Source organism: Fusarium flagelliforme (genome assembly GCF_020744385.1).
Source record: "Fusarium flagelliforme strain FIESC 12 MPI-CAGE-AA-0113 chromosome Unknown B0J16scaffold_3, whole genome shotgun sequence".
Lineage (NCBI taxonomy): Eukaryota > Fungi > Ascomycota > Sordariomycetes > Hypocreales > Nectriaceae > Fusarium > Fusarium flagelliforme.
Genome location: NW_025763505.1, coordinates 4,601,555 through 4,617,775, shown reverse-complemented (window position 1 = coordinate 4,617,775; position 16,221 = coordinate 4,601,555). Strand labels below are relative to the sequence as shown.

The window sequence follows — 16,221 nt, the reverse complement described above, 5'->3', positions numbered from 1 at the left end:
GCATGTCAGGTTCGCCGCGAACCTGGCGTATTTTCCCTCCAAAGTCCTGAATCGGTTTGGCGCTCTGGTTTGTATGATACTGTACATGTACCGACTGCATAGTAGATCGCCCTTAGGAAGTGTGCCTACCAGAGGCGGAACGCAGACTTTTCTCCCATGACATGACGACTGGCAATCTGAAATCAGTGCAATGTAATCTGCGTTCTGTCTGTCCTAACCGTGATCAAGCAACCTGAGTCTTGTCGAATACCTTTCTCTTCGTTGAATGACTAGCGATTTCACGTCTCTATCGAAGAAGTGTGGATACGACGAGGGTACCTGGCTTCCAACTGACACGGCAGCAGTCGGTAAGTGACCAGCAAGTATATTTCACCGCAAAGTGTTGGCAAGTGAATTGGATTATCGAGCCCCCGATTCTGGCGGCTTAGAGCGGCAATGGCATGGCACCTGCGCTAACATCCAAGTCGAACAGGCCAGAAATCTGGCCGTAGACCCGATTCGATTCAGATTGGAGAGGGACGAGGGGCGTGTGGTAAGTAAAACGAAAAAAATTCGAATCATCCAAACTCGAAGAGGAACAAATAGGACACTGCAAACAGCTGGCGTCCAGTCGAAGCGTCTTCCTCGCTTGGCATTTACCTTGGTAGCAAGTACTTCCGCGTTTACTCCGGTCGCTACTTCGCTCTTTATTTTCCCGCCTGTGCTGTAACTTGTAAGTAGGCATCGGGGGTAGTAAAGAGCTTGATTGTAGTAGTGTGAGAGACGAAATAGTTTGGTCAGTTAATGGTGGTGCAGGTGCAGAGATCACCCTCTATATTTCCTGCACACTGAGCTTACCCCTAGGCAGGCAGCCGCGCTGCCAGTGATTTGCAGTGCCCGTAGGTGACTCGAGGTAGCAGGTACATGCACCTGCCTCAGAATTTCTCATCAGTTTCCTTCCTGCCTTCCGTTGTTCTCTCGCCTTCCATCTTTCCTCATTTTCTCCCGAAAAAAACTTTTCCCTCTCACAAGCTTTCTCTCTGTCTTGTAACATCATCAACTTTTTTACTTGGAATTATTGCAATTCCTGTGACGGGAATTCTTTTGTCGACTCTCTCATCTTTACTATCGAGATATCTCCAACGTTCTGCGCGTCTGGCGCCTGGCCCCATCAAACACGAGCGCGACCCGCGACCCTTCTAGGCTATTTTTTCGCCCTTTGCTCCAGATCCCAGCCGCCAGCTATTCTGATTGTGGTTCCTTTGCTTCGCTGTGGACCCACAGACGTTATCCACTTCCCACCTACCTCTCTTTCTTTCTCAGGCCCTGCATTTGCAGCTTTGTCAAGGCGTGCCAATTGCAACAGAAACTCCCGTCGCGAGTATCAGTTCTAAATACGTACTGTGCGCGACCAAGGCATTTCCAACGGTTCCGCAACTCCCTCGTTTTCTCTTGCCTTTCTTTCGCCGCTCTCTCGTCATTGCGTACTAAGCAAATCAGAGGGAAAAAACTAAACTTTTAGAAAAAGTTAGTGCTGCTACTGCATCACTCTTTTTAATCCACACCCGCACCAACCCACTTCTTTTTTTTTCTCCCTCCTTCACTTGCACCTCTTCTTCCCACACCCACCCACCCAAGCAGAATCCACAACAACACTACCCACCTTTTGCAAAGGCTGCCCTGACAGCTTGCCCGTCTAGAAGAGACCGCCAGAAGAAAAAAAAATAATACTTAAAAAGGTTGGAGACCCAGTTCTCCACTCTGTGCACCCTCTTCCAAAGCACTACCTTCAAAGAGGGACCTGCCACGAGCCTCATCCTCCACCATCCGGGAACATCTTTCTGCGGAGCTTTACAAGGCATCGTATTTGATTGATCTTGCTTGCTTTCTCAAGTCTTGCAAACCTTCCCTCGGACCCCTCTTCCTTCCTTTCTCCGCAAATCCTCCCTCGACTTGGACTTGTCATCCACCGACCAGGTCCATTATACCCCGGGCATATTTTTTTGCGTCGCGGTATCTTCAACACCACGTCGATTGTCACGAGCTTCGCGTTCAACAAGAGTAGCATGGACGGTCCTCACTACCCCTCCAATGGTATAAACACGACTTCTTCTGGTCAGACTTATCCTTCACCTACCGCGATCTCTCCCAACCAGCTGCAAACCGGCTCGCCGCTCCCTCAAACTCTGCCTCCGCTGCAGCCTCCTCCCACATCTGCCACGATGCAGAACATGTACGGAAGCCACCCTCACACGCCGCGAACCCCAGGCACTCCCAACACGCCTGGGTCGGCCTCCAACATGCCTAGCTACCAGCAGCAGCAGACCTCTCAGCCTCAGAACCGAGGCGGTATCTACTCAATGGCGCCCAACCAATACCCTCCTCCTCAGGGCTATGGCACTTCCGCTCCCATGATGCCCCAGGCGACCACTGCTGCATCTCACCCTCAGCCCATTGCGCCTGCCCCTGCTGGTGGTCGCGGTCCTCCTGTGTTGCGCCCTATGCCTCCCGGTGGCATCATGTCTCAACCTGGTGTTTCTTCTCCCTACGGCCCTGCTTCTCTTATGCAGCCTCAGTCCGTTATGCCTGAGGGCGAGCCTCCTACTCACGTTGTTGGCTCCCAGGGACGACGCGGTATCCTGCCCAGTGCTCCTGGCCGACCCGCTGCCCCAGCTGCCGGCACTGGCACCAAGAACACTGTGATCCCTGTGAAGGACGCTGATGGCAAATTCCCTTGCCCTCACTGCACAAAGACTTACCTCCATGCTAAGCATCTTAAGCGCCATCTCCTGCGACGTGAGTAGAACAACTTGTTTAACGTGACAGTGGTTACTGACAATGACTCTTTAGACACCGGTGATCGCCCATACATGTGCGTTCTCTGCCGCGACACCTTCTCTCGAAGTGATATCCTGAAGCGTCACTTCCAAAAGTGCTCTATCCGCCGTGGCAACCCCACCGGAGCGAGTCACTTGTCGCATCCTCAGGCTCACGTCAAGAAGAACCAACAGGCTCAGAAGGCCGCCGGTCTTGCTCACGAGGGTGATCTCAACCATCTCAATGGCTTGAGCAACCTCCCTGGTGACAACATGGTCCACCCCTTTGGCATGGTTCCAGTCAACGACGGCATGAACAACATGGCCCAGGATCAGAGCCAACTCTCTCGATCCAGCTCGCTCGGCCGTCTCGACAACGGTAACAACGCTGACAGACGGAACATGAACGGTCAGGTCATGGGTGCTTCTCAGCCCTATGGTGCTGACCCCAACATGAACCAGCAGCAGATGACTGGCTACAGCATGCCTCCCGCTCAGAACGGAATGCCCATGTACGGTGGCTCAAACACAAACCCTCCATCGGGCCTTGATTGGTCTCAGATGTTCCAGGCTGGTGCGCATCAAACCTACAACAACAACTCTTTCAATCCTAATCTTGGACAGACGCAGATCGGAATCAAAACCGAACCTAATTCCGGGCCCGGAACGACAGGCGCCAGCGCCAGCGATACCCTTTTGTCGAACTTGGGAATGCATTCTCACCAAACTCCATACAACCTACTTTCTGATCAGATCCTTAATTTCTTCTATCCTCCTAATCAAGCCATCGATCCCTCGAGCGCAGGAATGAATCTCTATTTCTCACCTGACAACGTCAAAGACTTCTTGGACAAGTACACTCACTTTCACATCCACATGCCCTTCATTCACGTCTCCACCTTCAAGGTTATGGAGGCATATACTGGCTTACTAGCAGGCATGTGTTGTATAGGCGCCTGTTACTCAGACAATGTCACACCGTCTAATGTTCGCGAAATGATGGATTTTCTCGTCGTCGCACTTCAACGCGACTGCAAGATGATGTCTAATGCTGAACTACAGACAAACCAACCGGGACACGCGTCTCGGGCTGACATTGAAGAACTGCAGGCTGTCTTGTTAACATGTGTTTTATTGCTTTGGAACGGAAACCCGCAGCAGAGAGAGCGGGCACGACAAATTTACCCTGCCCTCGCAAGTAACGCTCGTCGGCTGGGTCTCTTCCGGTCATCTTCTGACCCTGCCAACATGTCTCACTTGCATCAAATGAACTTTGACCGGAATACATTTGACATCCAGCAGTGGAACTGGGACAACTGGATTGACCAGGAGCGCAGGAATCGTTTGATGTTCGGCGTCTTCCTGATGGACGCGGCGATGGGACTCTACTTCAACTCTCAACCTTTGTTTGATGTCATGGAAATCCACCTACCTTTGCCTTGCGACGATGTGGCCTGGGATGCCGATAAGGCTGAGGACTGTGCTTCCGCACTTGGTCTTCACGGGCCTGACGTCGCTTCGCAAAAGAATCCATACGGCACTCAACGAGCAAAGCAACCAGAGATGGACTGGGCTCTCAAGGCTCTTCTGCACCCATCTTATCAGATCCAACCTGGAAGCACGAACCTTTATGGAAAGTTTGTTCTTATTCATGGTATCTTGGCTCTGATTCGGCGGGCCCAGATCGACGGGCATGCGGCTCAATTGTCCAAATTTGGCACACCTCCTCCTAATGATTGGATGACCCCAGCCGGCAGCAATAGCGGACGGGGTACTCCAGTTGAGGGGGCGGCAGCCAACGTGGACCCACAGAGCCTGCAGGCACTTGTCATCGCTTTGAACAAATTCAAGAGCAACTGGGATGCGGACATGGCCAATCAATTCCCACCGGTTGTGACAGGATCCAGCAATCCACGACGACACGGGTTCTCGAGAGATGCCATTCATTTCTACTGGCTTTCCAACTACTTGCTGAAGCACACACAGACAGCTGACCTTCGGTTGGCTTCTGATGCGCGCTTTGTGCAAATCATTCAATTATTGAAGTCAGTCAAAGCATGGGTAATGAGCGATGGCGCGAGCAGAGGAGAAGAATTAGGATCAGTCGGAGAAATCGACGAACAGTATGGAGCTATGGATCTCACGTTAGAGATGGCAAAACTTTTCAAACCTCTTCCACAGGTGGTGGAAGACGCTGGCACTGCGTCTGTCAAGACGGAACTTGGTACAGGGACGGCAGTATGATTTTCTTTACATTACACAACCAAAAAAGCACTTTCGGGGTGGGGCTGCATCTGGAGGCGTTGCGTTGCATTCTGATTTATGTTCTTTGTTTTCTTTGTTTCCTGGGTCACTGGGTTTCACCGATGTGATGGTCATCTCAGGGTAGACCTGGTTGACCTCACGCATCCATGGTCGGCACTGTTGTGCAATGCATTTGTCGAAAATTAGACGGGAAGCGGAGTTGTAACTGCATATTAGACTTTGATCAAGATAGAGAGGGAAGTCTAACCGGGTGAAGGTCACCCGGTAGACTATCATGACTTGATGGCTTGGAGCAGGTTAATGATGTTTGCCTATAACTATTTGTGCCACCTCTTGTGAACTATATGTGTGTGATGTGTGAGTGTTGTGATATTGCAACTGAACATGTAGCAGTTTTCTGGTAACCTTGTATAGTTGTAGAGACAGCAGGATGTATTCTTTTGATAATTTTATATAACTTATTTGGCCTCCTTCTCATCTTTCTCAACAGTGATAATCTTTGGTGTGTATTTGTCCAATTCGGCCTTGTCTTCCTCAGTAGGAGTCAAGCCGAGCGACTTCTCGAGTGGATCAGTCAACATGAGTCCTCCAGCACCCCATGCGATGATTGCAACACCGACACCAAGGCGGGTTTTGGAGGAGAGATTCTTGTAAGCCCTGGAAGCGAGTAAGTATATATATCTGAGTGATATTGGAGGAAAAGATTAGCAACATACTTGAGCATGATGTTTGATGTGTGAGTGAGTTGACAGGACAGGTCGCCTACATAGCCTTGCCAGATTGTCCTATAGACTGCCATTAGAGGTTGAAAGTCAAAAATGAATTTGACGCATGACTCACTTACTTGTGATCCCGACGATGTGAATCAGAGCAAGACTCGGCGGATGAGATGCGATGGATGAAAATTGATCAAAGTGAGGTTTTGCTTCTAACTTGGGATTGAGGTAGAAGCAGAAAGGCGCGTGATAGGCCTACCTTGGGGCGTGGTAGTAGCGGGTCTTGACTTGGGGATTCAAGCTTCAGGCATGGAACTCAGCTCTCTTCTCAGTAACTTACCTATCCTCCAATGTTATCAGCTATGAGAAATACCATCAAGACAGGCTAGAGAAGGAAATACTAGTATCAAGAATCGCGAAAAAGACCAAAAGCTTCGTCTTAGTCTACCTATTTTTGACAGGACCAACCATAAACATGACAACTACCGACAATGGAGCATCAGCGTCGTCATCTCAGCCCCGCCTTGTCCAGCTTCCCGTCGAGCTTATCGACAAGATTGCCGACAATTTATCCAGAGATGACTTTACAAACTTTAGACTCTGCTCTCGTCTAATTGCAGTATGTACGAAACCACTGCTCGCATTGGCCCATTTCGATGGCATGCCTTGGAGGACTGATGGCCAACGTCTACATGATCTGTCTCTTGAACCGAGTTGCGCAAGGCGCATTCGCTCCGTCACGTTCAACATGACACGCATGGGTGAGGATGAGGTTGAAGAAGGCATGTTGCGGATCAAGGATCCTGTCGAGCGTGCAGCTAAATGGGCGCCATACCTCGAGACACAGGATCTCTGCCTTGAGGATATCGATTTACCACTTGATCTGATCATTCCGGCAATCAAAAGATTGCCTAACCTCGATACAGTTTGTCTAACATGGTTAGAGTGTCCGTGGAAGGGGCACCGTGATATTGAAGACGCTTTCAGCTACGAGAAGTCGATAGAACTAGCCGAAGATGAAATATACGACACTCAGCAAGCCGTTCTCGCGGCTCTACTTGAACGCAACACTCCCATGAAGAGCTTGACGATCCAGCCTTTTATGCATACGGAGGTCAATATTCCACCTGGTCTGGAATCCAACATTACCACGGTCTTGGGATCGGTAACTCAGCTGCATTTGATGGTGAACTACGAAGTGGAACGTTTCTGGCCGAAGCGTCTTGATACCTTCATATCATTCTTACCCAACGTGCGAGATCTTCAAATCCACACCTGGCCATCAGAGAATCCCGCCCCAGACCTCGCCTTCTTCATCACCAAGCGTCTCGAACATCTCGAAAAGCTCGATCTATCCTGCCTGCACATCACCTTTGTCAATTTCGCCAATCTAATCAAGAACCACGGGCCTACGCTCAAGTCGGTCAAACTGACGAGTCTATACGGCTGGTGCGATCCCTTTAGCGCAGCTGAGCCTGACTGGGATATGATGTTCCAGCTTATGAGGAACACGCTGACGGTGCTGGAGGAGATAGAGATCAATGGTAGTTTTAGCGACAATGTGGGCTGGCATCAGTTGTTCTGGCGGGAGGATATGACATGGGCGAAGGAGTCTGTGAGGATTTTGGGAGAGATGAGCCAGCCTCTTGAGAAGTATATCTTGAAGGGAGGAGAGTATCCCAGACCGACATGGAGTATTTGAGGAGGTAATAGGGATATGGGAGTTATTGGTATGGGATAGGGTTTATGGCGTTGCTTTGAAATCTGGTAATGAGTATGTACGTGGGTATAAGCTGCAGGATAGTATGCGATTTACAAGATAGTCATTTTGTAGTCATCAGACTAATTAACAATCTTCTCAAGACAAGTCGTCTATTCTCTTGTAGTAACTGGACAGCTGCTGAAGAGTGCAGTTGATACATCCGTTTATATCGATCTGGTGCTTACAGATTCCTTCCTGCATATCCTATATACCCTGGCTTCTACCTGTTGCTCTGTATACCAAAACCGTGGCTTGTAACATTGGTCTCCTGACAATCTGGTTCATCTTGTTGTCATCAACTTTGCAGAATTATGTCATGAGAATATCAGTCACTTGGAAGAGGCAATGATGTCTTTGCTTGATGAAGCTGATAGTTCAGCCATCTTTCTAATATCACGAGACACTATATTCCATGGAATAGAGCCCTGCTGACAAGATGATGTTTACCATGTATCTGTTTGCAGGCTCCTGAGGACTAAATGTCTGTGCCAGCCACTCATGGCTATGTGCTCCTTATGTAGTAGGCGGGAATTAACTTGACTTGAGATGACTTAGGGATAAGCCTCTTGTGATAAATTCAATATCTGTTATAAAGAAGGAGGTTTAAGACTGCTTCAAACCGGTACCATACGATGCTGGTGCCGTGGTGCACACTCGCGTAGTTTTTATGAACGTCGTCCCAAGTGTTTCGTCTAGACTATCAGAGATTCAATATCCGGCAATGAATCAGGCGAACAAGCCACGGCTGTCTAGTTTTAGATGTCGTAGAATATCCGGGTTGAAACTTTCTACTGGAACATGAGCGGTATGGTATGGTATGGTGACTCGGTTAACTTGTTTCGTTCCCGAAGGCCAGCATCTTCCCTTGACTTGCAAAGTCGAGGAAGACATGGAGATACGGTATTTGACCGAAGAAAACATATTGGTATGGTATAAGAATCGACAAGTCTACGGTTACAATATCATAAAATTAGTAATCACGTCAATCAAACGCAATCTCAATTCTTGTAAGAGGAATCACATTACAGAGTAATACACGATAACACCACCCAAGACGCTAGATCCAAGGGTACAACAATCCCTGAGACAATGAAGAGAGCCAAGGATAGTCGTTTAAAAGAGCTTGTCTCTGTTTGGAGTTTACAGTGGCAAAGCAAAGAAGGGAGGGAAACAAGAGCCCGTATTGGACCGTTCATTATTTGCTTTTTATCAGTTTCTGTCTCAAACAACGAACTTGTCTCAAGACAATACGGGTAACTTCCGCGGCACAGGCTTCTAGTTTCTTGATTTGCTCGGTTCAATAACTCATATGTCACTTTCTTATTCCAAAAGAAAAAGGAAACTATGCGCAACAGAAAAGAAAAGAATTAAAAACAGCCGAGGAGTGCGCGTGCAGCGTTCAAGTTGCTCAGACACAGAACTGCAAGCCCTGTTTCAGAAACATTCCCTTTGGAGGCAACACTGGAATGGGCCAGATCTTCAGGGAGACAAAAGGCAAACCAAGTTCAAAGGATGCGAAGCGAAGCGAGGCAAGGCGAGCTTGGTTTGGTCACACGTGGTTAAGCACAAGGCTTGCATGAGACTTTGAGACCATTATCTTCAAAGAAAAGGAAAAAAGCTTGGTGAACCCTTGAAAGATGTCAAAAAGGCCCCTTCGTTTCAGAGTATGATAAACGGATATCCCGAGTACGTGCCCTGAGCAAAGACGAGGACATAGCTTTTGATCCGCAGTATGAAAATAGAGTAAAATAATTGATGTTAGTTGGCGTTCTAACGAAACGGTTATGCACGAGATTAATGAGTCCGTTGAGTTAATTAATTAATTAATTCTTTACTAGCAAGCCTTGTCCCGCAGACGATAGATGCCCGATGCCTCATATGTAAAAAAGAAATTATATGCATGTCTAGCATAAAGCGTCTGCCTGCTATGACTCTTTCACAGCCTCCATGACGTTCTTGAAGCAAAAGAAACAAAGAAAGAAAAAGTCATACTGTAATTCTGCAATTATAGAATTGCTTGTTTAATTAAACCATCAACGGAAAAACCGGCTGTCAGTATAAAAAGTAAGCAGATAGAAAGTCAAAGACGCCGTTGGATAGAGATCTCATCAAGGGATCCCTGACAAGATACAAGAACTGTAGATTCAGTGGATGAAAGTTTCTTTTTCTGATCTTGAAAGTAATAAACCCCTGCATTTTTTCTCTGTCCGACGATGTTAGTTTGATCCGCTTCATTTAATCTATCAAGATATGCTCGCATATTCGGATATTACATTACACAAATTTAGCTACATTGTACATGTCTCGGCTGGGTAAATTGGACAAGGTGCTTTATATCCTATGGAATGTTGGCCAAGGATATGCTTGTACAGCTCTCAATAGGTATACATAGTTACTAGACGACACGGATTGAAAGAGTGACATCCCGACAGAGCCAGACCGTTGGATTGTTAATGGATCCTCTTTTTTAATTATTTTTTACAACTAAAATCGACCCGCTTTTGCCATGCGTCGCCAGTCTAGTTGATCATCATAAGAGCCATTTTATTTGACTCGATTCAGTAAGTCAAGTTGCAATCTTTTCGAGATCAACGTCCAGCATGAGCCTAGACTCCCGAGTGGGTTAATTGAGTTCTAAGAGGATGGTCTCTGGTAGTAAAAAAGAGACTTTCTGTACATTCCTGAGTCAGGCACAGAAGCCCGTTCAACGGTACTAAGAGTTTGAGTTTTTCCTTTTCCTTTCTTTTTTGAAGTCGTTTCTTTTCGCTCTAGTTTAGTCTCTTGTTAGTTAGTTTCTCATTATTGGTTAGCAGATCAATTGCCTGTGTCTGATATGTGATGGTTGCATCTACAGACTGTCGGACATATAGACTATTCTCTTCCCACAAGACACAAGTACCTAACCGAGGAACGTTACTGAGACATTAGGAATGTAGTTACATGGAGAATATCACAAGATATACCAATCATCAAACACCAACAACTGCGCCGTAGGATTGGTTTACCTGGAGCAGGGGTCGCGTGGTTTATAGAGACGAGAGACATGACAAGACATGACGAGGCAGAGAGAGAGAGAGAGGCGAAAGCATAGTGAGCGATGATGGTATGGGAGTTTACCTGGTCTCGCAACAATGTCCATCTTGATTGATTGAAGGAAGGGTGAAACCATACGCATTCATATTATAGAACGAGGGGGTGTATATGATTATAGTGTCTCTACGGAATGAATAAGGAACAGAAACCCTTCAAGTCCTTTCCCTCCCTCTTCTTTTTCTTCGTCGATTTTCGTCTCCCTTGATATTGAAATTCTGAAGGGTTCAGTATTCAACCATTGTCGTTCTTTTCCTTCTTTTCCTCTCTTTTGCTCATACAAAGAGTAACATCTTTGCGTCAAGATCTCGATCTCTCATCATATTCTCTTTTTCTTTGTCTTTGATTTTGCGTTTTGTGATTTACTCAAGCGTGTTCGGACCTCTACTATACCAATACTCAACTGGCGGACGATGAGAGAAGGCGCTGGGAGCACCAGGACAACGTTGCTCAAGCAGGTACGACTCCTTTTCTTTTAGGTTCTTCTATTTTCTGCGTATCTCATTTTGGTCTTTAATGGCTTTGACGATGTGATATTGTTAGAGTCAAGTGGCTCTTGCAAACATCACCATCCCAACCTCGTTGAGCAATGAAGATGCATATCAGACCCTTGTCGATTGAACTGGTTGCTGCTTTGGGACGAGCTGACCAGCCCAGCCTGATGCTGGCATCTGGTCATTACACCAATATGCAGATGTAATGCAATGCATGTACAGGGCTGATAGATATTGCCGCAGTGCCTTGTTTTAGTGCCAACCGACGAACCTATACGATACGATAACCCCTCATGACGGCGCGAAAGAAGAAGCTGAGTATCAGCAGTATCGGAGGAGGAAATAAGAAGGAGAATATGAAGGGAAATGGACGAAGTAATGGCAGTGGAAGCGGTTGGAGCTTTGGACGATGGGGCTCTACAAGGACAGCTTCAACAAACACGTCCTCCAATCTCGTGAGTATTTCTTCTTAATTAATTACATGTGCTTTACTCTTCTTTCACCCACTCGCCTCGCTTCCCGACCCCCCCTCTTTCTGATTTGAGGTGCAGCACATGCACTGTAGCCTCTTTATTTGCCTTTGCCTTGCCTTACTCAGTTACGCACCGTAAACTGTAACTGGCAAAGCTGCCATTGGGACTGGACTTTGGCTAGACTGGGCTTAAGTTTAGTTTTAGTCTAGTTCTAGTTCCCTGACGGTTGGTGCCGTCATCAGAACCGAACGCCCCCTGAAGCGAAGCGAGAGAAACACTTTGAGGAAGAGAGAACTCAATTGGAAGCCAATAATAAGTATCATGTTACCAAAAAAGAAAAGAGAGGCGTTACAGTACAGTACTACGCAAATACAATTGCCTTGTACAGTCACGTTCTCATGATCTTACTCTTATTTCTCCTCAATCTGACAACCAGCCCTGTCCTGGAATCAAATCTCACCTTCACCCTCTTGATCTCAATCTCAAGTCTCATCTTGGATTTGACCCGGGGGAGGCTTGTTCAAAGCGGATCATCCCATCCAAAATCCTCCTCGTATCCTTGCTTTTCTCCTTGTCCTTGTTCTTTTTTGTCCGTAATCCCCAATGGCTTAGACTCAGAGGCCCACGTCACCCACCCGCCCGCGCTGACAGGTCACCTCACTTCCAAAACCCAGGCTAACCACCTCAATTTGTTTCCAGGGGACCCCTTCAGCGCCTTGTACCGCTACTACTGCACCAGGTCAGGGCCCAAGCGGCCAAATTCAAGGACAATCATACACCCACTCTCAAGGACAAGCCCAAGTCCAAGCCCATGCCCAGACTCTTGTTCAGGCACCGTCCCAGGGCCACGGACACTACTTTCGGAATCAACACCTTCATCAACACGCCAAAACCAACTCTGCGCCCTCTCAAGCTTCAATTGTCGCCTACCAGTCGGCTCTGAACAAACCAGTCGTCACTGTCGTTCCTCTTTCCGACTCCAATTCTGTCTCTTCCGTCTCTTCTTCCGCTTCTGAATCTTGCTCTTCTTCCATCGCTACTACCACTCCAACTTCCTACGGATCGCCTACTACCACCGCTACCAATACCCCGGTCTCGTCTCCTTCCTCGTCTACCACCTCACCAACTTCGAGATCGACACCAACATTCGCTACTCCTCTACCTGTATCTCTATCTGTATCGACTCCAAAATCCGGTTCCAAGAGGACCGTTCACTTCCGCTCCGCCACTACAAGCATCTCTACCAGTACCAATACCAATACCAGTAGCGCGCTCTCAATTCCGATCCTCTCTGTCGTCCCTCCGCCTGGCCAAGACGGCGGCGACGGAGAGGCAAGAAGGCCCGCTATGCAGCGAGTCTCTGCCTTTCTCCCTTCGTGGGACAAGAGGTCCTCCAGTACAAGATCAGGCTTGTTTGGTTGGTCCTCAAATCGTTCCAGCGCTTCTATATCAGTCGCAAACTCCAATTCATTATCAAGGATAAACACCACTGCAGCCAATGCAAATGGCCGAGTCCAAAGGGAAGCCTTCTGGCCCGCGACGCTCGATCTCGAATGCGAGAAGGCTGCCCGCATCCTCAAGTCATTTTCCAGTATGCTTGTCTCACTTTTCCGTAAGCCTCATTTTTCGCTAACGTATAATTCCAGCCGATGGCTATCTCGTCCCTGAAGACGAGGAAGAGGACTCACAATCGACAATAAGCGAACCGCGATCCCCAAAACGAGTCACCAAGAAAATCCCTAAGCGCGTTATTCAGAATGCTGCCGGAATCGCCATCTTCACCTGCATGCGCAGCGGTCTGTACATGACAGGCTCCGGCGGGTCCGGTATTCTCATCGCTCGAAAGTCTGACGGCACCTGGTCACCCCCATCCGGAATTATGTTACATACGCCCACTCTCAGCTTCATAATAGGTGTCGATGTTTACGATTGTGTCCTTGTTGTCAACAACCTTGCTGCTCTTGAGTCAATCACGAAACCTCGTGTCACACTCGGCGAAGATGTCGGTCTAGCCAGCGGTCCCCTGGTGTCTCTGGATTCAGATGAGTCGCACATCAAGTGGCAGGATATGGGTAACACCGTTTTGACATATTTGAAATCGCGGGGTCAGGCTCAGGTCGTCAACTTGAATGGCTGTATCCTAACCGAGCGAGGAAACGAGAACGAGCGCTTCTACGACAGCCAAGTCACTCAAATGGACATCCTGGCCGGCAATGTTGCCCGCGAGGTGGAAGAGGTTGGGCCGCTTTCAGAGGTCATCAAGTTGGCCGAGGGTAGGACAGACTACGATGCCTCTGTGATTAACAAGATTGCTGCGGAATGTGCGCCAGGAGATGCCATGATAGCGACACCCAAATCCTCGACGCCCGCCTCGCCCCGAACGGCTTTTGGAATTCCTAACATGGACGATCCGGATCCGTTTGGCGTTTTGGCCCTCGAGATGGCTGGTTTGGAAATCAGGGAAGCGGGATCACGATTGCGACCTACGAGTAACTCATTCGACTTCAACCCCGCGCCTTCAAGCCCAGCCTTCTCCAAATTCAACAGACAAAGTATCGATACGTTTGTCTCAAAGAGCAATCGCAACAGTTATATGTCTTCGAGAACAGTCAAGAGTCAAATGACAGATGCTGGAACACAGACCGATGTAGGCACAACACCCGAGACATCGCCCAGCCCAGGTCAGAGCGAAGATGGCCATGACAGGAATATCCGTTTGCAAATTCCCGAAGTTACGGAGGAAGAGGAGGAGGTTGATTACACAAAGGTCGATCTGACCCCCATAAGACATTTGAGTGGAGCCCATACTCCTCTTAGTACGACCAGCCACAGCAGCACAACGGCCGTGGAACCCGACACCCTCAAAGTCGAGCCCAGGGATGATACTGACAAGGCCTCAAGCTGTTATGATAGCGACAAGGATGACAAGAGCAGCCGAAACGCCGACGACGAGGACGACTCAGAAAGTGATGCCGAGGAGGAGGACGAGGAGGAACCCGTCGTGTTTGAGGTTGCTGCAGTGCAGCCGGCAAGGACCCAGGCTGTTGCTTCCCGCATGATCCACGCCAAGGGTAACATGGTCACCATCCCCAAGAGGATCCCCCCTCCTCTGCCCATGAGGAACCCCGGCAGGGCATCGCGATCCAGTAAGAGTGAGATGGGCGATGTCTCTAGCCTTCGAAGCCCTCTGCGCAAGGAGACCTTTGCCGAGGACGACCTCGTATCAGAGGAGGAGCATACCCAGTCCGAGTCCTCACCTTATCTTAAGCCCAGGGAGTTCAAGATTGAGAAGGTCAACATCGAAGCCAAGTCTGATGACTTGTCGTCATCAGACTCTGAGGTTGAGTTCTTTCAAGCTGAGGAGATCAAGGTCGATGGTGCCAAGACCGAGGCTCCCCAGTCCAAGGATTTCCAATCCGAGCCTGCAAAGGCTGAGAAGTCAGAAGAGAAGGCGCCTGTGAGCGAACCCAAGGTTGAATCGAAGGACACTCAAACATCCCCTCGAATTCCTCAAGAGGAGCGCCCCGACAGCCCCAGCACTCCCGACAAGAAGCACACTTCATCTGTGTTTACTGGAAGAACAGAAGACCGATGGAGTGTTGATGGCACAACGCTAACAACACCTACATCCGATCGACCTTTCTCTGTCATGGACGACATGACTGAAGACGAGACCCCCAGAAAGCCAACAAAAGAAGTTGAGCCAACTGAGATGAACGAGAAGCACGAAGAGCTAGAGAAGGTGGCATCAAAAGAGACAACCCCCAACACAATCACGGTTGTATAATTGAAGACGAACGATGATTTTACAGAGGAAGCTGGGATACGGCGCACGACCTGAAGTTATTCATGGGTAATCACGCGACGGGGTTCTTTTTGGGGAGGTTTTTGCGCATTCTTGTCCATACTTTTGGTGAAAATGTACGTTATGATGGGTTTTTGTGCACTAGGAGTCACTTCTTGACTTCTGGAAGGCGTTTCCTGGGATGGTCATGACCACTTTTTTCTTTCGGTCTTTCTCGAGCAGCGAAGAGCTGATACCGGCTCGAGGTCCAAACTGATGTGGAGGGAATGAGTATTGTGGATTTACTGGATGAGACGAGATGAAAGGAGGCAAGGCAAAGTTCGGACATATGGATAAAAAGGATCCTTGACAAACGAGCAAGAGATCTCTGTACCTGGAGTTGTTGTTTGGAAGTCCTGGCCTCCTGTTTATTAGTAGAGGCCAGACTATGATAAAGTCTTATTCTTAATGCCATTGAATAGATACAATGCAGAAGCGATCTATCATTCATTTGTTTCTCTGTATAAGATTGGTCTTTGTTCCTATGTCAATGTTGAAAGGTGACTGAGTGCTTATATATGCTATTTGGTATGATTTTGGCTGGCACTGGCAATGGACTGGTAGCCAGTTCACCAGATCAGTTGCTACCAAACTTCCTGCGCTTGTAGCTACAGTTAAACGTTTAGCATAGATTTTTATTCTGCCATATCCAAAGTAATCATATACTTCTCTTCTGTCATTTTGAGGTTTTTGTGATAATTTCCTAAAGATGGCCCTCGTCTCTAAGCCGCCTGTTACCCCTACGAAGCCAAAGCAAAGAGGTCACGTGCACACTCCATCCG

General features: G+C 48.2%; 4 protein-coding genes across 4 annotated transcripts; 3 read left to right on the top strand and 1 right to left on the bottom strand.

Annotated features, from left to right (window-relative positions):
• Nucleotides 1-2,045: 2,045 nt before the first annotated feature.
• Nucleotides 2,046-5,039, top strand: B0J16DRAFT_383287 (fungal-specific transcription factor domain-containing protein; the record flags this gene model as incomplete). The annotated part of the gene is made up of 2 exons (XM_046131320.1): nucleotides 2,046-2,775; nucleotides 2,830-5,039. The coding sequence occupies 2 exons, from the start codon at nucleotides 2,046-2,048 to the stop codon at nucleotides 5,037-5,039; spliced, it is 2,940 nt and encodes a 979-aa protein (XP_045985334.1).
• A 479-nt stretch (nucleotides 5,040-5,518) lies between these two features.
• B0J16DRAFT_383286 (uncharacterized protein) lies at nucleotides 5,519-5,784 on the bottom strand (the record flags this gene model as incomplete). Its single annotated transcript, XM_046131319.1, has 2 exons — nucleotides 5,519-5,707; nucleotides 5,773-5,784. 2 exons carry the CDS (start codon nucleotides 5,782-5,784, stop codon nucleotides 5,519-5,521), a joined length of 201 nt encoding a protein of 66 aa, XP_045985333.1.
• A 328-nt stretch (nucleotides 5,785-6,112) lies between these two features.
• On the top strand, nucleotides 6,113-7,644 carry B0J16DRAFT_339571 (uncharacterized protein). The gene has a single exon (XM_046127567.1). It carries the CDS (start codon nucleotides 6,252-6,254, stop codon nucleotides 7,476-7,478), a length of 1,227 nt encoding a protein of 408 aa, XP_045985332.1. The 5' UTR covers nucleotides 6,113-6,251; the 3' UTR covers nucleotides 7,479-7,644.
• A 3,771-nt stretch (nucleotides 7,645-11,415) lies between these two features.
• Nucleotides 11,416-15,382, top strand: B0J16DRAFT_383284 (uncharacterized protein; the record flags this gene model as incomplete). Its single annotated transcript, XM_046131318.1, has 3 exons — nucleotides 11,416-11,577; nucleotides 12,295-13,186; nucleotides 13,242-15,382. The coding sequence occupies 3 exons, from the start codon at nucleotides 11,416-11,418 to the stop codon at nucleotides 15,380-15,382; spliced, it is 3,195 nt and encodes a 1,064-aa protein (XP_045985331.1).
• Nucleotides 15,383-16,221: the final 839 nt, after the last annotated feature.